General features: G+C 39.5%; 1 protein-coding gene across 1 annotated transcript in view; it reads left to right on the top strand.

Annotated features, from left to right (window-relative positions):
- Positions 1-20,379, top strand: part of IFT80 (intraflagellar transport 80) — a 109,624-nt gene extending 89,245 nt beyond the window's left edge. The window contains exons 16-20 of the mRNA XM_058661499.1: positions 1,882-2,053; positions 2,952-3,041; positions 3,139-3,311; positions 12,300-12,423; positions 20,104-20,379. Of these exons, the coding sequence (XP_058517482.1) occupies positions 1,882-2,053; positions 2,952-3,041; positions 3,139-3,311; positions 12,300-12,423; positions 20,104-20,208 (664 nt within the window). The 3' untranslated portion in view covers positions 20,209-20,379. The remainder of the gene's footprint in view (positions 1-1,881; positions 2,054-2,951; positions 3,042-3,138; positions 3,312-12,299; positions 12,424-20,103) is intronic.
- Positions 20,380-20,660: the final 281 nt, after the last annotated feature.

The following is a 20,660-nucleotide window of genomic DNA, read 5'->3' as shown; positions in this document are numbered from 1 at the left end:
CTGGATAGGAAGTGGAGCTACCAGGATTAGAACCGGCGCCCATATGGGATCCCGGGGCGTTCAAGGCGAGGACTTTAGCCGCTAGGCCATGCCGCCGGGCCCTTATCCATTAATTTTATAAGGTTTTTCAAGTTTAGTATTGTCTTATGTTAGCTCAGTTAGTTATTTTAATGTGATTTAATGGTTTTTTATATAGAAACACATAAGATTTTTCAGTCAATGCTCAATCTTTTGGCAACTACGCAATACACAGTTTATGATTAATTGTATGTGTCTCTGTAGTTATAGAGGATTTTCGGGTTGATATTAAAATATAAAAATCAAAGTACAGAAAATCAAACATATCCCTAAATTCTCTAAGAAATAACATAGTAATAAGTTCTCTTTATATATATGAGAATTATAGATTTGTGTTTTTTCTTTTTTTTATTAAAGATTTCTTAATCTAGTTCAAAGGCAGAGTTAGAGAGAGGGAGAGACAGTGAAAGATCTTTCATCTACTCGTTCTCTTCGCTTCCCAAATAGCTGCAGTGGCTGGAAATTGGCTTGTCTCAAGCCAGGAGCTTCTTCCAGTTCTCTCTCATGGGTGCAGAGTCCCATGGACTTGAACCATCCAGCATTACTTTGCTAGGAGTATCAGCAGTGAGCTATATCAGAAATGGAACACCAGGACTCAAGGCAATGGCAGGACTCAATACCAGTGGCAGGTTTACCCACTGTACCACATGCTGATACTCTTGGCAAAATAGAAGGATTTTTTACTCAAATTCCTAGATTAGTCCTCAGGGATGCTTTGAGTTCATTTTTAATATTTAATCAAATTCACAACTTTAGTAAGATCAGAGAGGCATCAAAATTAAATTTACTTTTAGAAGTTTTTTAAAATTTATTTTACTTGAAAGGCAGAGTTACAGAGAGAGGATGAGACAGACAAACACACAGAGAGAGAGTGAGAGATTTCCAGCCGCTGGTTCGCTCTCCAAATGGCTGAAACTGCCAGAGCTGGACCACTCCAACGTTGGGAGCCGGGATCTTCTTTTGGTTTTCCCACGTGTGTGTAGGCACACAAAGACTTGAGCTATCCTCTGTTGGTTTCCATTAGCTGGGAGCTGGGGCAGAGGTGGAACAGCAGCCTGAACTAGAACTGACACCCGCATAAATGCCAGCGTCACAGGCTGAGGATTATCTGATCAGCCACTGTGCCAACCCCATTCTTTAAAAAGAATTTTATTATTATTTATTTATGTAAAGACTTTTTAAAATTTTTGTTGGAAGGGCAGATTTTCAGAGAGGAGAGACAGAAAGATTTTCCACCCATTGGTTAACTCCCCAAGTGGAAGCAATGGCCAGAGCTGAGCTAATCAGAATCCAGGAGCTTCTAGGTCTCTCACACAGGTCCCGGTTCCCAAGGCTCTGGGACATCCTCTATTGCTTTCCCAGACCACAAGCAGGGAGCTGGTTGGGAAGTAGAGCAGCCAGGACACAAACCGGCGCCCTTATGGATTCCAGGGCATGCTGGCTGAGGAAGTTAATGAAAAGAATCAAGCAAAAAGCCAAGTTACTTAAGCATTTACATGGTTTACCTTAATATTCAGAAAAAGAGATCACTTCAGATGTTTTTAGAAGTAGTTCTCAAATATGTAATATGTTTTGCCACTTTAATCTTTATGTTTTGTATCTAGATCTAGATAGCAAGCTGTGTTCAGATGTTTCCTTAAATATATACATTCTCCCTGGAGTTAACTATTCTCAGTGTCCTTGTTAGAGATTGGAGACTTCACATATAAATGTGGCAGAGGGTCTAACTCCGTAAATTTAACATAAATGAAAAATTTTGCTCAGAAGGTATTTTTAAGTCGTACTTTGCTTTTGCTTCAACAGTGAATTTAGTAAAAATCCTCATATTGTGAGTTTTGTTGGAAATCAGATAACTATAAGAAGAGCTGATGGCTCCCTGGTTCACATCAGCATATCACCGTATCCTGCCATTCTCCACGAGTACGTGAGCAGCTCGAAATGGGACGATGCCGTGAGGCTGTGCCGCTTTGTTAAGGTGCCTGCTGCTTCCCCTGCACTGGCGTGTGTGTGCTGTGGGTTAGTTGGTCTGTGTGTACCAGAGGACTAGTGATGCCAGAGAAGGACTGAACGATTGCGGGTGGGATTCTTTTTGAAGTGAAGACTTAAGCACCACAGAGGGCTAGGTGTTGTGTTTATTCTTTAAGAAAATGTGAATTTAGATCAGTGGCTTCTATAAATAAGTGCATATAGAAACATCTGTGAAACTTGTTTAAAAGTCAGGTTTCCTGAGTTCCACCTCCCTCCCCCAGAGATTTGAATTCATTCCATCTGGAATGTCACTTAACCAGGGCTTTGTAGTTCCTCCTTTGAGTATCGTTTACAACTAAGGTGTTAGGTCAATATTTTACAATTTGATTGAACCCCAGTATTTTCCAACCATATTTGCCTACAGGCTTCTCTGAGCGTTATTTGCTGCCCCTCAGACAGGCTGTGTGAGATGACTGTGAGGTGCTTTTCCTTGCAGGGCTTGGTGGGTGTCAGTCTGCCAGGACAGCATTGTCTGAGAACCGTGGTATACTCCAGGTTCTCCCAAAGGTATTTCTCTGATACCCCTCTGAAAAATGGAGGATTTATTATAATCATGAAGAATTTAAAATAAAAAAATAAACCTTTTAATCCTAAGTAGAAATGAAAAATTTCAGAAATGTTTATTCAAAACAAGGTTTCTATGTGATATTAATATATTTCACAAAGTAGCCACAGAGCAGGTTCTAGGTCGTTAATTTATTGTTGTTCATTTTTTCAGTGTCATATTTGGTGGTTTTTTTTTAATTTTAAAAACTGAAATGTTATTTTATTATGATTGTTTAATCAGTGTTATTTTAAAGTGACTCAGCCAGGTAGTTGAGTTGATTGTTCTCTTTTCACATCAGGAGCAAACCATGTGGGCTTGCCTGGCTGCTATGGCAGTAGCAAATCAAGACATGACAACTGCAGAAATAGCATATGCAGCCATTGGTGAAGTATGTCAAGAAGACTTACCTATATCACTTCTGAAAGTTTCTTCTTGCCATGATTTCTTGTTTCTGTTTTTTATCCACTTAAATATTCTTCTTTTAGATTGATAAGGTTCAGTACATCAATTCTATAAAAGATCTTCCATCAAAAGAATCAAAATTAGCCCACATTCTGATGTTCAGTGGGAACATCCAGGAGGCTGAAGCAGTGCTCCTTCAGGCCGGCCTTGTGTATCAGGCAATCCAGATTAACATTAAGCTCTACAACTGGGAAAGGTAACAAAAACGCTTTTCATCAAGTTCCAAACTCAACTGATGTTAATGTGTTGTTCCACCACTCAATGAATTATATTTTCCATTGTACCAGATCCTGTGCTTATACCACAGATGAATGTGTTTGTATTTGTTAATAGTTTGCAATGAAAGACTTGTGCCTTCCTTGACTTGTGATTTATTAGAAGTTGGGATTTTAAAGAAGTGGAGAGAGTCTAGGATGGCTGCCAAATTTCTGCTTTCAGCAACTAGAAAGATGATGGTATCATTAGCGTAGGGAAGTTGTGAATTAAGCTTTAACACATTTTAATTTGAAGTAGTGGTGAAGAGATGCATGGTAATGGTTGATTGAATGGATTTGGTGTTGATAAGGAGAAGTTTAGCTGGAGATGTAGACTTAGGAGCCAGTAGTTAAAGCAGGATGAATGGATCAAATTGCCTAAGGAATGTGTGTAGTAAGACTGCATCTATTGGGTCCAGTGCAATAGCCTAGTGACTCAAGTCCTCACCTGCAATTGACCCCAATTCTCCACAGTAGAAATGGAGGCAGTCTTCCAGACTCTGTGAAGCCATCATCACCTTACTATTAAAAGCAGATAGAGACAAAACAGAGAAAGAGAAGTACACACCGATATACCTGATGAACATAGATGGCAAAATCCCCAACAGAATACTAGCTAACCAAATCCAACAACACAGCAAATAGATTATTCATGCGAACCAAGTGGGATTTATCCCTGGCATGCAGGGATGGGTTAAAATACACAAATCAATAAATGTGATACACCACATAGTAAAGAGTAAAAAGCATACAGTCATGTTAATAAATGCAAGAAACCATTATGTAAAATCCAGTACTTCATGCCAAACACTGTCAGAAACATGGACTAGAAGGAATATTCTACAACACAATCAAGGCAATATTAAAAAAACCAATATTGGCCTAGGTGCGATAGCCTAGCAGCTAATGTCTTCTCCTTACATGTGTTGGAATTTCATATGGGTGCTGATTCTAATCCTGGCAGCTCCACTTCCCATCCAGCTCCCTGCTTTTGGCCTGGGAAAGCAGTTGAGGACGGCCAAAGTCTTGGGATCCTGCACCCACGTGGGAGACCTGGAAGAAGCTCCTGGCTCCTGGACTTTGGATTGGCTTAGCTCAGGCTGTTGCGGCCACTTGGGGAGTGAATCAGTGGATGGAAGATCTTCCTCTCTGTATCTCATCCTGTCTGTATATCTGAATTTCCAATAAAAATAAATAAATCTTAAAAAAAAAAAGCCCCAAACATCCTATGAATAAGAAAGGCTAGAAGCTTTACCGCTAAGGTCTGGAACCAAACAAGGCTGTCAACTTTCACCACTGTTATTCAACATAGTATTGGAAGTTCTAGCTAGAGCTGTTAGAAAAGAAAAGGAAATTATAATAATTCAAATGGAAATGAGGAAATCAAACTATCATTGTTCACAGACAACATGATTCTGTACATAAGAGAATCAGATGACCCAGCAGAGACTACTGAAACTCAGAAGAGAGTTTGGCAGGATAGCAAGATATGAAATCCATGAACACAAATTTATGGCCTTTAGTGCACATGATCTACTGCATGGGCGAGAAAGAACATGTAAGAACAGTCTTTTTCATAATAGAGGAAATGAAACTTACACTACCTAGGATAAAGCTGAAAGATGTGAATAACTTCTGACAAAAACTAGAAAACATTAATAGAAGATGTTAAAAGATGGAGAAATGCACCATACTCATAGATTGGTAGAGTCAACATAAGCAAAATGTCCATATTGTCAAAGGTGACCTACAGATTCAATGTAATCCCAGTCAAAATCCCAACATGCTTCTCAGAAATAGAAAAGAAGATGCAAGAATTAGTCTGGAAACGTAAGAGACTGCAAATAGTCAGAGTTATTTAAAGCATAAAACCAAAAGGGGAGGAATCACAGTATCAGATCTTAAGACAAACTACAGAGAAGTAGCAAACAAAACAATGTAGTATTGGTACAGAAATCGACAAGAAGAAAATGGAACAAAACACAAACTCCTGAAGAGAAACCACACGTGTGCAGCCACCTAGTCTTAGACAAGAGAACTGAGAATAATCCAGAAAAAAAGTTCAGTCTCTTCAACAAATGCTGTTGGGATAATTGGATATTTGCAAAAGTTAGAAACAAGATCCCTAACCTTTCACTGTAGGCAAAAATCAACTCTCAGTGGGTCAAGGACATAAATATGCACCCAGACTCCATTAAATTACCAGAGAAAACATGGAGAACTTGCTACAAGTCAAGTAGAGGCAGTCAGAACCAAAATAAAAGGGCCTACATTAAATGAAGAAGCTTCTGTACAGCAAGGGAAGTAGTCAACAAAGTGAACAAGTAACCAACAGAATGGGAAAAAATCTTTTCAAACTACAGAACAGATAAGGGACTAATACCCAAGATCTACAAAGAGCTCAGAAACACAATAGCAGCAAAATAAACAACCCTGTGATGAAATGGGCAAAGGACATGAGCAGGTATTTTTCTTTTTTCTATTTTATATATATATATATTTTTTTTTATTAATTATTTTGCATTATGTGACAGTTTCATAGGCTCTGGGAATCCCCCCATCCCTCCTCCTCCCCTCCCCCCTGGTGGATTCCTCCACCTTGATGCAGTATTACAGTTCAAATTCAATCAAGATTCTTTCCTTGCAAACATATACCAAGCATAGAGTCCAGCTACTTATTGTCCAGATGGGTTGAACAGTTTCTTGGGGAGACCATTTCTGGTCTGAAGTTAGAGCTGGTAGAATATCATCACAGTCAATTAAGAGTCCCAAGATAACATCAACAGCAATTTGCAACATTATGGAATTGACATGGTTTTGAGTAACCAGTATGTTAAAAAAAAAAAAAAAAAAGAAAGAAAACAAGTCCACATATGAACAAATCTTTAGAATCCTTAGTCATCAGGAAATTGCAAATAAAAACCACACTGAGGTTTCATCTAACTTTAGTGAGAATGGCCTATATACAGAAATCAGCAAACAACAACTGCTGAGGGTGTGGGAAAATAGGTGCCCTACTTCACTGTTGGTAGGACTGTAGACTAGTGTACCCACTATGGTAGTCCGTACGCAGACTGCTCAGACAACTGAAAATTAACCTACTTCAGGACTCCGTTATCCCACTTTTGGAAACATACCCAAAGGAGATGAAATCAGCATATGAGAGAATGACATGCAACTCATATTTATAGCACACAATTCACAAAAGTGAAGACGTGGAAACAGCCAATGAAAGGATAAAGAAAGTCTGGTATATCTACTTTATGGAATACTACTCAGCCATAAAAAGAATGGAATCCTGCCATTTGCAGCAAAATGGTCCCAGCTGGAGACCATCATGCTTAGTAAAATAAGCCAGTACCCAAACAACAAATACCGTGTATTCTCTCTGATATAAGACAGTCTGTAGGCAAACTACAAAATAAATAGATGTAGGTAACCAAATACATGCATATACTGTTACAGATGAACAGTGTAATGGAGACTAGTGTACTGGGCAGCAAAGTGCTTACAGTGCACATCTCCGTTCCTGAAGAAAGGACTCCCAGTATGAAACGTGTTCATATGTCTGTACAAGATACTGGATACTCTCCCAAATCTAACACAGCATGAGACAGTTAAATACCAGGAAGCTATCTTGTCATTACTACCAAGGGACTTCACTACTGTAATCATTTGGGAAATAATAGCCAGGGGTGCAGGGAAATGGGGAGGGAGGAAGAAGAAAGACCCCTATATTTAGAAAACTATATTGTGGTTTAAAAAAAAAGTAATTTAAAACAAATTTTAAAAGACAGTTTTGATTGCACTACTCTAAATGCTATGACTAAAATTAAAAAGGTAGAGATAAAAAGATGTATATATATATATATTTGGATTCAGTGTAAGAATCATAATGTGAAGTTAGAATTCAAAGAATGGCCTGCTTAGAGGGTTCAGTAATTTCCATCTTTGAAGATATTCAAACATAGTACAAAATTGTGTGATTAATTAGTGTGCTTAGTCAATTGTGCCATTAATTGACTAACTTGTTAATGACTTCTTATATGCCTGGTTATATACATGTTTATTTGCCTTTTCTGTTAGGACTGAATATGTGGTTCTTCCTATAAGCTATGGTTTTGTCTAAGTATTTTGCACCAGGAAAGGCTGGCTGGGGCTTCAACCTGTATGCCTCAACCACAGGATAACCCACATCTGGCATATATATATATATACACCAAAGTCCTACTGGAGAGTGGGGTTTTTGGTGGGAATTTAGGATAGTGTGTAAGGTGTTCCACAATTTGGATTTTAACAAATATTGTGTTTTCCCACCAAGTAGTAGAATATACAAGTGACAAGGTCAGGAGAGCTTGAATTTACAGAAAGTCAGTCCTCAGCTCAGGGAGATTGACTAAGGGGTAGCAGGCAGTAGGCAGGGCCCGGCGTCGTGGCCTTGCGGCTGGAGTCCTCACCTTGAATGTGCTGGGATCCCATATGGGCGCTGGTTCTAATCCTGGCAGCTCCATTTCCCATCCGGCTCCCTGCTTGTGGCCTGGGAAAGCAGTCGAGAATGGCCCAAGGCTTTGGGACACTGCATCCGTGTGGGAGACCCGGAAGAAATTCCTGGTGCCCGGCTTTGGATCTGTGCACCGGCCGTTGCGGCTCACTTGGGGAGTGAATCATCAGATGGAAGATCTTCCTCTCTGACTCTCCTCCTCTCTGTATATCTGACTTTGTAATAAAATAAATAAATCTTTTTTTTAAAAAAGAAGGCAGTAGGCACATCTCTGCTGTATGTCAACATGCAGGGGGTTGGTTCAAGAAGAGAACTCAGGAGTGATGTTGTGGCTCTGTGGGTTAAGTCACTGCTTGGAAACTCACATTTCTTTTCTTTTTTTTTTTTTTTTAAAGATTTATTTTATTTTCGTTGCAAAGTCAGATATACAGAGAAGGAGAGACAGAGAGAAAGATCTTCCATCCAATGATTCACCCCCAAGTGACTGCAACAGCCAGTGCTGTGCCAATCCGAAGCCAGGAGCCAGGAGCTTCTTCCAGGTCTCCCACACGGGGGCAGGGTCCCAAGGCTTTAGGCCGTCCTCAACTGCTTTCCCAGGCCAAAAGCAGGGAGCTGGATGGGAAGCAGGGACACCGGGATTAGAACCGGCACCCATATGGGATCCCGGCGTGTACAAGACGAGGACTTTAGCCGCTAGGCGACCACGCTGATTCTCTGGAAACCCACATTTCATACTGGAATGACAGTAAGGCTTGGCAATCCAACTCTGCTAATGTGCATGATGATGGCTCAAGTACTTGAGTCTCTGTCACCCATGTCGGAGACTCTGGATGGAATTCCTGGCTCCTGGCTTTGGCCTGGCCCAGCTTCAGATGCTGCGGCCATTTGGAGAGTGATCCAGCAGATGGAAGATTCTCTCTCTCTCCCCCCCCCTTCCCTGTCTCTCCTTGCCTCCCTCCCTCTTTTCTGCTACTCTGTCTTTCAAGTAAACAAACAAATAAGTAAATATTGTTTAAAGGATTCAGCAAAATAGATTAGGAAAGTGGAAAAGATGGAATTCTTTACATAATTTGTTATGGCAGTTATCAAGTACATAGACAAGGATAAAAATTAGTTTTAAACTTTCTCATGTACTTATCACTCAACTGGTGAATTATCCATTTGTGGTAATTCTTTATCTCTACCCCAAGTCCTCTGCTACTGCTTTTTAAAAAAACACATCACAGTTATCATATCATTTTATCTATAAATGTTTCGGTACATGTCTCCAAAATTTGGCTCACTCCCTAAATGATCATCAACAACCAGGAATACAGTCAAAATCCTCAGCTCCACCCAGGTTTCCCACTCAGAGATGGCTGGAACTCGGCTGGGCCATCGCTGTTGCCTGCTAATATCTGCTCTGTGGGAAGCTGGAGCCTGGAACCCAGCTGTTCTGGTTAAGATGTGAGGACATAGGAAGTGGGCACCTTTGCTGCTAGGCTGAGTATCTGCTCCCTACGTGTTTATTTTTAACATAGCTACGATACTATTATCATACTTTTAAAATTAACAGTAGTTACAGTCAATGTTCTCTACTGAATCCCATACTTTTTGTTGTTTTTATGGTTTATTTGAATCAGGATTCAAGAGAGATCCATATATTATAACTGACTGACATGTTCTTAAGTTTCTTTTAACCTCAAATTCTCCTGTTTCTTTTCTGTGTTTTCTTGCACTTTTTCCATTGGAAAAAAAATGAGTCTGTATGATTTCCTGTAGTCTGGACGTTGTTGATTTCATCTCTGTGCTATTATTTAACATGATTCTCTGGGTTCTGAATTACTTGCTGCCAATTGGTTGTTGAGTCTAGAAGGTTAATTAGACTTAGGTTTGATAGTGTATCTATGTGTGTATGTGTGGGTGGTGGACAAGGCTCCCTTGGAGATAGTGTATCTATTTACGGAGTGACTAGTTATCTCTATTTTTCTGATGTTAGCAGCCAGATTCATTCATTAAGGGCCATAAAATTTTGATATTCCAATTTTATCATTAAGCAAAGAATTTAAAAGTCTGTAAATTTCTGCATTTCTTTGAGTTTCTTAAAGGAAACATTTTATTTTGTTCATATGTGGTTTTAGTTGCAAAGCATTGTCATTCTGGTTTGTGCTTCTGTTTTCCGTGTTTTCTTGGTGGTGACATGCAGGTCAGTTTGAAGAGGTATAGGTAAGCTGGTGTTCTGCCTGACGTTGGCTTTGGAGACTGTGGCAGTCTGCTCCCAAAATCTGAAGTGAAGAGAAGCAAGTCACAGCCTCAGAGAACTGTATGATTGCTTTACGTAAGCATTAATAAAAATAAGTTTAATCTTTAACAGCAGATCACTTAAAGTGATTTGACTTTATTCAACTTATGCAAAAGATCACATTTTGAAGTTACAGCATCATTTTTACATAACTGACTTCTTTTTAAAATACATGGACTTATTCCAGCCCTACCATATAATGTCACATTTGTTTGGTTGCCAAATGACCATTTTAACACTAGAAGCATACTGTTCCTAAAACCCTTATATAATTTTGAGTAAGTGCCCAATGAAACGTGCTACAGAGACAGTTTTCACCCAGTGTGTGCTTGTAGAAAATATTTAAAACATCACGATTATTTCAATGTTTACCTTTAAACATGGCTGTTTTTTTACCAAATAATTAATACAGATTTTACTGTAATAAAAAGTGAAAAAAAATTATGACAGTAAAGACGAACAGAGCATAGGATGTGGTATCTCCGTGCAGGGTTGGCACCACATTCTGTTATTTCTACATAACTCACTGTGTCAGTGCTTATGTACTCTACTTTTCAAAGACTTAGTTTTGGATAACCAAGCTGTCCTACCCCGATGTGATGCAGTCACCAAGGGAGAGTGGAATTTCTAAGACACCAAAGTGGTTGCTCACCAGTCACCACTCAGATGCACCCACGTCGGAGCCTCGGAGCGGATGAACCAGGATTTCTCCTCCCGAGCCGCGGGAACTGCTCTTTGCCGCCTTCTGTCTTTCACTTGTGTCCTCTGTATTTTCTTACCTTCATGTTTCCTCTCGGCCTATCCTTTGACTTAAAGTCAAAGAGGAATGCATACTTTGTGGGATTCCTGGATAGGTAGTAACTACTGACCATGGATGCAGCAATATAGTATATGTCAACATATTTTATAAATTATTTTGGTTAATTTGATATTACCATTTTTATTTTGCATGCTTTATCTTCATAGCTTTGATTCCTCAACTCTGTCATTTGTCAATCAGCATGCACTATATATTTACATTTCTTTTAAAAGTGACCGTCTAATTTATTACAAAAGCAAACCAATGCATGATAAGAATGAGTCATTTTCTTACTGAAGATTCATAAATGGAAACGCCCAGTCAGTAGTCAATTTTGTTTGAAACAACAAATTTATATAACAGTAGGCTCTGACAAGTTATGATTGGATTATTCAGAGCTCGCTTCATTTTAGAAAGCAAGGAAACATCAGAACTATTGTATTTTTTATTTTTATGATGACAGATACCCATATTTTAAAGCAAGGTGACAGTGAATAAGATAAGAGAGTCATACTCCACGGAGTTGTTCCTGACTCTACTAATACACATTGTGCATGAGATTGCAACAGCTGAGGCACTCACTGTGCAGAACCTACAGCAAAACAATCTAGAACTGAGGATTAATCTTGGAGTTCTCTGTAATAATCATTAATGTATAGAGTTTGTATCTTTTTCAGTGATCCAGTTAGTTCTCATCTTCTGTGTAAACATAACTTTATAAATAATTTAGGGACAACCAATGACTGTAAAATGTGACAACTTTTTCTAAGTGAAAGCTTAGGAAAAAACTGTGAGAGCTTACAGCCATTTATTTTCATAATTTTAAAAATTTGCTTTAACAGTAGCATAAGGATATCAGTTTTTAATTTTATAAACATATTCATTATAGATTTGTAAAATGGTCAAGATAATTGAGTCACAATGTTGGGAAGTTGATTCACTTGAATTTTATATTGATTAAAAGAAATTCACAATATTTACAATATCTGCACTCTGAAGTAGTCACCAAAGAGAAATGGAATTCATATCTTCTCTCAGTTAATGAAGGAACATGTTCATAAATAATCATTATACTGTAAGAGATGCTATTGCAAAAGACTGTATGAATGGTATGAAGCAAAGATAAAATAATGGTCATTTGTTTCTACAAGAGAAGGTAGATAAGGAAAAGGGGTCATGTTTAATCTGGCGCTTGAAGTAACTGGAATTTGCAAGCTGGGCAAGGTAGAAACTGACATTCGATGTTCACGGTAAAGAAAGAGCAATGATTTGTCCTAGTCCCAACTCTAAAACTGTTCTATGGAATCTGACAAAAGAAATGCTGATAATCGTTTTTGTTTTTCTCATAGGGCACTGGAATTGGCCATAAAATACAAAACACATGTCGACACAGTTCTCGCATACCGTCAGAAGTTTCTGGCAACATTTGGTAAACAGGAAACGAATAAACGATATTTGCAGTATGCAGAAGGTGTAAGTGTTATACCCTATCTTGCATTTGCTGTGTAAATATATGAATGTTTATTGTTAATTGTACCAAGAAGAATGGTTCATACCATAATCTCTAGAAGAATTTTTTATCTTGTTATGGCATAGACTTATTTTGATTTTATGATTATAATACTAATTTTTTCTCTGAAATTTCATAGCCAGGATTAACTCAGAATATTCACTGTGCATTAAAGTTGGATACTAATTATTGTAGATAATTAATATAGATGGCTGAGATTAAAAAGCTTGCAACTCCTGGATTTGGTATTCTTCCAATTTTCCGTTTTACTCCTTGAAAAATATGAAAGCACAGAGGACATTGGCCAGAAAATGCGTAGTTTGTCACCATAGCATACCAGGGCACTTGCTTGTGCCTGAGTAGGTTGACTAAGTAGAATAGTTGAATACAATAAGCAATAGAATAAAAGCAGAAGAGATTTACATAGCTGCATAATCAGAACAACATGGGTGTCATTGGTGTTTTTATTTTCAGACTGTGTAGAACACTTTGACTCTATAGCATTTGTTCTGTTTTCCTACTTTTTTGTTCATGCATGTCATTGGACATTAAATAAAATCATAAAGCAGTGCTCTAAGAAGGAAATATTTTCTATTTACCTTTTGGGATATGTACAGATCTTACTGATCTTAGGGTTTCATGTAGGTCTGTAACCCAGTCGTGGTCTGTCATCCACACTTACTCTCTTATTGCCAAAATTATGATTATATTATGAATATATTATTATGATTATAAAACCCCTTTATTTCAGAAGTAAGAATAGAATGGAGAATGCCATTTTAAAATAACACCGAGATGGGCCCGGCACGATGGTGTAGTGGTTAAAGCCCTCGCCTTGCATGCTCTGGGATCCCATAAAGTAGCCGATTCTAATCCCGGCAGCCCTGCTTCCCATCCAGCTCCCTGCTTGTAGCCTGGGAAAGCAGTCGAGGATGGCCCAAAGCCTTGGGACCCTGCACCCACATGGGATACTTGGAAGAGCTCCTGGCTCCTGGCTTTGGATCGACGCAGCTCCAGCCATTGTGGTCACTTGGGGAGTGAACCATTGGACAGAAGATCTTCCTCTCTGTCTTTCCTCCTCTCTGTGTATCCATCTTTCCAATAAAAAATAAATCAATCTTTAAAAAAAATAAATAAAATAACACTGAGAAATTTCTTGTAGGTATTTGGTGAATGCTGGTGGGTTCACAGTGTCTAATATGTGAAAGTTTGTAACAATGGAATCTAACAGTAAGAGAAGCTTGATATGATTCATGTTTGTGAGCACTAATATGTTATTTGGGTATTTAACATATAGAAATCTGGGATTTGTTCACGATGTGTTGTCTTCCAAGAACTGTTATTTAGAGTCATTATACATTTTTCAAAAAAGATTTATTTATTTTTATTAGAAAGGCAGATTACAGAGAAGAGATGGAAAGAAACATCTTCCATTCACTGGTTCATTTGCTAATGGCAACCATGGCCAAGTAGTTAAACCTATCTGAAGCCGGGAGCCAAGTTCCTTTTCTGGGTCTCCCACATGGGTGCATGGTCCCAAGGTTTTATGCTTTGCTAGGCCATTAGCAGGGAGCTGGATGGGAAGAGGAGTAGCCAGCTGAGCCATCACACCAGCTCATGCATCATTGTACTTAACCTACAATGGTGTTCAGTAAATACTTGTAAATTACATTGTAAGTTTGGTAAATAAAAATCACTCAAGGAATACATGAAGTCTTTTGGATGTGTACTCTGAAAAAAGAAAAGCAGAAGTCCAGAAAATTCTTAGAATATTTTTCTAGAGGAAAAAATATCAAATCCAAAGAATTTGAAAAGACATTGAAATTTTTAAAGATGTATTTGTTACTTTTATTTGAAAGCCATATTTCCAGAGAGGAGAATCTTCCATCCACTTGTTCACTCTCCAAATAGCCATGACAACTGGAGCCGAGCGTCTCCGAAGCCAGGAGCCAGGTCTTTCCTTCACATGGGTGCAGAGGCCAAAGTACTTGGGCCATCATCTGCTGCTTTCCTAGGTCTTAAGCAGGGAGGTGGATTAGAAATGGAACAGATAGGACGTGAACTGATGGCCATGTAGGATGCTGCCACTGCATGTGGAAGATTAGCCTGTTACGCTACTGCACCTGTCCCAGAGGGTATTGGATTTTAAGAAGATCCAGAAGAGTGTCAGCATTGCTACTACTTAAACTGCACATTTGCAGGTCTTAAAATAGTGAGGTCATGTTAGGTAGTAACTCATTTGCTGAGAAATTGCTTCCTGTTAAAAATTATATCTTTGAAGGACTATACTATTGTAATGACATGGGGAAATCAGTGGGCAGTGGCTGGGCTGTGATTTGGGGAGCAGGGAAGGGAGATCCTGGGCCCTATAGAACCATATCATGGACTATTACAACAAATAAAAACAAGAAGAAAAAATGTGAAAGGCAGGGAGATAGACAGCTATCCCATTCGCTACCCCAAAGTGCCCACAGCAGCGGGGTGGGCCAGGCTGCTACCCCAAAGTGCCCACAGCAGCGAGGTGGGCCAGACTGAAGCCAGGACCCCAGAGCTCACTTTGGGTCTTGCATATGGGTAGAAGGCGCCCAAATAGCTGAGCTATTGCCTGCTGCTCCCCAGGTGTGTGCATCAGCAGACAGCTAGCATCCCATCATGCCCCTCTCTGGGAGTGCACACTGCTTTGCTCCTCATCTGCTGTCTTACTGTAAGCTTTTCAGACACTGACTTCTACAATCACTATGTTTGGAGTGTGAGAAGTCCCGCCAAGCTGACTGAGAACAGTGCAGCCCCCTATCTCGTCTGGTACTCACTGTCTCCCTTTCCTATCTTCAAAACCTTACCACTTTGAAGACAGTACATTTTCTTTCATTTTGTTTATTGTTTGCATCTCCTACTATTGTCCGTCTTTGTTATGGTCTCTCCATAAAGTCAAGGAGTTTTCTTTTGGTTACTGCTGAATCTTTGTGCCTGGGATAATCCTTACACATATTAAGCATGAAATATTTGTTGGATAAATAATTGAACCATATGATATTTAGGATAAAGGTTGAAAACAGCTGATGGTGGCTTTAGTTAAAAGTTCTCTTTAAAAAAATTTAACTATATCAATGGTGAAGTTAAAGAGATAGAGATACACACACATGGGATTGGGGAAGGAAGAGGGAGAAATGTTTCACCCTCTGATTCATTTCCCAAATGCCTGCCATGGCTAGGTTTGGGCCAGGGTAAAATCAGGAGCGTGGAAGCTCCACCCAGGTCTCCCACCTGGTGGCAAGAACCTGAGCACCCAGGCCAACTCTCACTGCCCTCCCAGGTATGTCAGCTGGGTTCTGCACTGGGAGCTGAGCAACCAGAACCCATATGAGATGCTGGCATTCCAGGCAGGAGTTTAATCTTTTACACTACAACCCCAACCCCTTTAAATGATAGTGTGTAGTGTGAAGAGTAGAGTCCCAGAGGAGATGAGAGAAAGGCACGGCCAATGAACCAGTGAGGAGAAGGAAATTGAAGATGTCATAAACGAGCTGTGAAGATGACTCAGGGATGTATGTGAAGAATTTGAGTTGAGACAGAAGGGAAAGAGATAAACATGGTACATATATAAGCAAGTCTGAGTGCAAAGAAGGAAAATGAAGGGAATTCACACTTAATGGCCTTCGCAGTCTCTTGATTTGGGATGGTTTCAAGTTACAATTTTTTTTTATCTTTATGTTTATCTGAAAGTAATACACACTCAGTAGAAACTGTGCTTTCCATTTTGATGTTTTTCTGGGATAATAGCAGATAGGACAATAGTCTCATGGTATTGGGTCTTGGCAGTGAACTGCAAGTTCAGATCAACCTCTTGATCATGAGGGCATACTACCGGCGGTGTACTCCTATGCATGGATTTCAACATTCTTTGTACCAAAATAACTTCTCTGGTAATTCCATTTTCCTGAATACCTTTATATCATGTTTCTAAGCCGTTCTGTTTGCTAGGCTAGTTGTATGAGAAATTTGTTTTTTACTTAGGATATTTTCAACTTACAATGGATTGATTGGGACGTAATTTCATCCTAAGTCAAGGAACATCTATACATTCTTTGTGAAATAGGAAGCTGATTTTCAGCTGAGAGTAGAGAGATGGGGTAAAGGCTGTGGAGCCTTTTCGTGTAACTTTAAAATTGTTCCTAGTTGTGGGCCTAGCCTGGTAGTTTAGTGGCTAGAGTCCTCACCTTGCATGCACTGGGATCCCATATGGGCACTGGTTCATGTCCCAGCTGCTCCACTTCCCTTCCAGCTGCTGGCTTGTGGCCTGGGAAAGCAGTAGAAGGTGGCCCATGGTCTTGGAACCCTCACCTGCATGAGAGACCCAGCAGAGACTCCTGGATCTTGGTTTCAGGTTGGCTCAGCTATTGCTGCTACTTGGGGAGTAAACCAACGGGTGGAAGATCTTCCTCTCCATTTCTCCTTCTCTCTGTAAATCTGACTTTCCAATAAAAATAAATAAAATCTTTTTTAAAAATTGCTGCTATAATAGTAAGAATTGACTGGGGATTAGAATAAGGGCCAAGTCCCTGTAATAGAAAAGGATAGGCTTTAATGTAGAAGTTATCTGATAGTTATCAGAGAACATCTTACCTAATGCTATTAAAATTATTCTGAAGCAAAATCTAGATTATTTGAAGAACACTTGTAAAATTTGATAAATGCCAAGATGAAAGCATAACATTTATTTTCAGTAGGATGGCTATCAGCTGATACTCCTGTTTGTTTTATTACAAGTAAATACATCCTTTACTTGACAGACATCCGAGTGGCAGTTGTTCAGTTTATCATTGGTATACGGTTTCATTGTGATTTTAAGAAACATGTAAATCAATTTAAATCAGGAAGAAGGCCAAGATATTCATCAAGTTCTGTGTTCCTCTTAATAAGTGTTTTGTTTGACATGGAAGTGAGTGTGTTGTCATTTAAAAAATGCCAAGTTTTGACCCGATTGAAAAAAATGAGTCCTTCACATAATTTAACATTTGCTGTGTTTCTCAGTGCAGTGTTACTTGCATCCTAGGACAGACATTTATCTTCTAGAGTAAAAGAAATTCTTCTGTAATATTTTAATCAGATTTACTACTCACTTATAACTCCCATGCATGGAAGTGGAAACCTTTGGATATCTGAGTCAGTCATGGGGCTTTATGTGTTAATCTTTGTAAATAAGAGTTGGTTTAATCCAGGATCCGAGTTGTCCATTGTCTTGCCTCTGAAAGGGGACACACATGTTCTAAATTACGATCTTCAAACTTTGTTAAGTGTGTCTAATTAAATTACTCATGGAACTTAAGGCAAATTCCATTCCTAACATCAAATCTCATGGCTTAATACGTAGAGTGGGGCCAGGGTGCACAGGCTGCATTATATAGAAGAGAAACAAATACAAGTATGTTAGTAATTTTCAGTTACTCTTTTATGTGTCTCCCTTTGATTTCTCTAGTACATGTTCATCATTGTCTTTTTAAAAAAATATTTGTTATTTTTATTGGAAAGGCAGAGTTATACAGAAGTAAGGAGAGAGAAAGAGAACTTCCATCCATTGGTTCATTCCCCAAATGACGCCAGCAGCCAGCAGCTGGGCTGATCTGAAGCCAGGAGCTTTCTATGCATCTCCCACTTGAGTGCAGGGACCCAAGGCCTTGGGCCAGCCTCTGCTACTTTGCTAGGTCTTAAGCAGGGAGCTAGTTTGGAAATGGAGCAACTGAGACTTTAACCAGCACCCATATGGGATGTCAGTGTCACAGACAGGCTTAGACTGCTACACCACTGGGCCATCCCCCATTATTTGTTTTTCCAAGATTTATTTTATTGGGGCTGGAAAGGCTCAATTGGCTGGTCTTCTCGCTGCAAGCATCAGCATCCCATATTGGTGCTGGTTCATGTCCCAGCTTCTCCACTTCCTATCTAGCTCCCTGCTTGTGGCCCAGGAGAAGCCAGTGGAGGATGGCCCAAAGCCTTGGGTCCCTGTACCTGCATCAGGTATCCAGAGGAGGCTCTTGTCTCCTGGTTTAGTATTATCTCATGTTTGGCTGCTGCAACCATTTGGAGAATGAACCAGAAGGGTGGAAGATTTATTTCTGTTTCTCCTTCTCTATATAAATCTTCCTTTCTAATAAAAATAAATAAATCTTTTAAAAATATTTATTCAAAAACTAGAGATAAATCTTTTAAAAATATTTATTCAAAAACTAGAGAGACAGAGACCAACAGATCTTGTGTCCATTGGTTCATTTCCCAAAGGGATGTAATGGCTGGAGCTGGGCCAGGCTGACCCAGGAGCCTGGAACTCCATCCCTGGGTCTCCCAAGTGTTTGGGTTGTCTTCCACTGCTTTCCTGTGCATATTAACAGGGAGCTACTGAAACCAGCACTCCAATATGGGATTCTGGCATCACAGCTGATGGCTTAACCACAGTGCTAGCCCCTTCAGTATTGTCCTAATCACTATGGTGTGTTTAGGATTATTGCAAAAATGCGCTTTTGCAGAATATGCTCAGCGGAAATTAATACTTCCCTATTTTTCCTCATTATTGCTTGTCTCAGGAATAGTCAACATATGACATGAAGACCTGGTCTATTTTAAGCATGGCTTGGTGGACAGGGCCACTTTTTTTTTCTGTTGTTTGGAACAGTCTGTCTTCTCTCCCACATTGTGCCTGAGCATTTGTTCAGAATCCTAAGGCTCCACGGGACTACTTGACTGAGCCTTTTGTAAACAACTGCAACTGGATTTTTATCTTTAAAAAAAAGATTTATGTATCCATTTGAAAGGCAGAGTTAGAGAGAGAAAGAGTGTTCACTCCTAGATGGCCACAATGTCTAGGCTGAACTGGGCCAGAGCTGGCAGGCAGGAGCTTCCTCTGTGTCTCCCATGTGTGTGGCAGAGACTCAAATACTTGGGGCATCTTGCATGGCTTTCCCAGGTGTATTGGCGTGGAACTGCATCAGAAGTGAAACAAAAGGGGCTGGAATACTGGCATTGCAGGCAGCAGCTTTACTTGCTGTATAACAATGCTGGCTGCAAGATTTTGGTCTTTGGAGTCGTAAGGACTATCTTGCTACTTGTTAATATGATGAATAATTCTGTTTATTCTTATCATGAAACATGTTTCATGGTTTTTAGTAGTCTTTCTTTAAAAAAAAAATAATACTTTCATGTATTTGAAAGTAAACGGGGAGGGGGGAGAGAAAAAAAAATCTTCCACAGTTGCCAAGTGCCCACAGTAGCCATGGCTGGGTTAGACCAAAGTGAAAGCCTGGAACTGGGTCCAGGTCTCCCAAATGAGTGTCACGGATGAGAGTGCTTGAGACATCACCTGCTGCCTCCCAGGATGAGCATTAGTGGGAAGCAGGAATTTGAAGTGCAGCTGGCACTCAGACTCAGACACTCAGAGCTGGGGTTGGGGCCTTCCAAGTAGCGGCTTGACCGTGGTACCAAAGGCCAGAGCTGCAATGCCGAACACCCACGCCCTCTCCTTGCTAACTTCTTATATCCACATTTTCACTAATGTTTTGGAAGTCATAGGTTTTATTTATCTACTGTTGGTTACCCTGAGTTAGAAACAAATATCTTGTAATATGTGACCATGTTATTTTTTTCTATTGCAGCTCCTAATAGATTGGGACAAAATCAAAGCCAAAATTGAGCTAGAAATTACCAAAGAGCGGGAGCGATCATCGCAGGCCAGCAAGGCTGTGGGTCTGAAGCACTAACTGCCATGACAACTTCAAGACGTTTTGCCTGTTAAAATTTGTTCTGGTTAACCAAAGATAACATATTTTTATTGCTAAAGTCATAATTTAAAGTTATAATCTGTAAATAAGTATAAGTGCTTGTTGTATATTTAATACTGAAAGAACATTAATAAAGATTAAACAATAGTTCATGCAATTTCATCATTTATATTTTTCTATTCCAATAATTAGCAAAACACGACTATATACACGTAATACACTTGTGTAGTGTTTATATGCAGTTTTTTTCCATTTCTTTTTTTTCACTTTAAAATCATTAGTATCATTTTTTGATACAGTTCCCTAGGCCCTGGGATTTCTCTGACCCCTTCTCCCACTGAGTTTCCCCTATATTATTACAATAGTATCATTCTTCACAAACAGTCATAAGTTTACCATTGCGGGCATGGACAATGGCAGAGTCCAAATCC

This window comes from Ochotona princeps, chromosome 3 (assembly GCF_030435755.1).
Source record: "Ochotona princeps isolate mOchPri1 chromosome 3, mOchPri1.hap1, whole genome shotgun sequence".
Taxonomy (NCBI): domain Eukaryota; kingdom Metazoa; phylum Chordata; class Mammalia; order Lagomorpha; family Ochotonidae; genus Ochotona; species Ochotona princeps.
The sequence above is the reverse complement of the archived record's forward strand: the minus strand, read 5'-3'. Positions and strand labels throughout refer to the sequence as shown.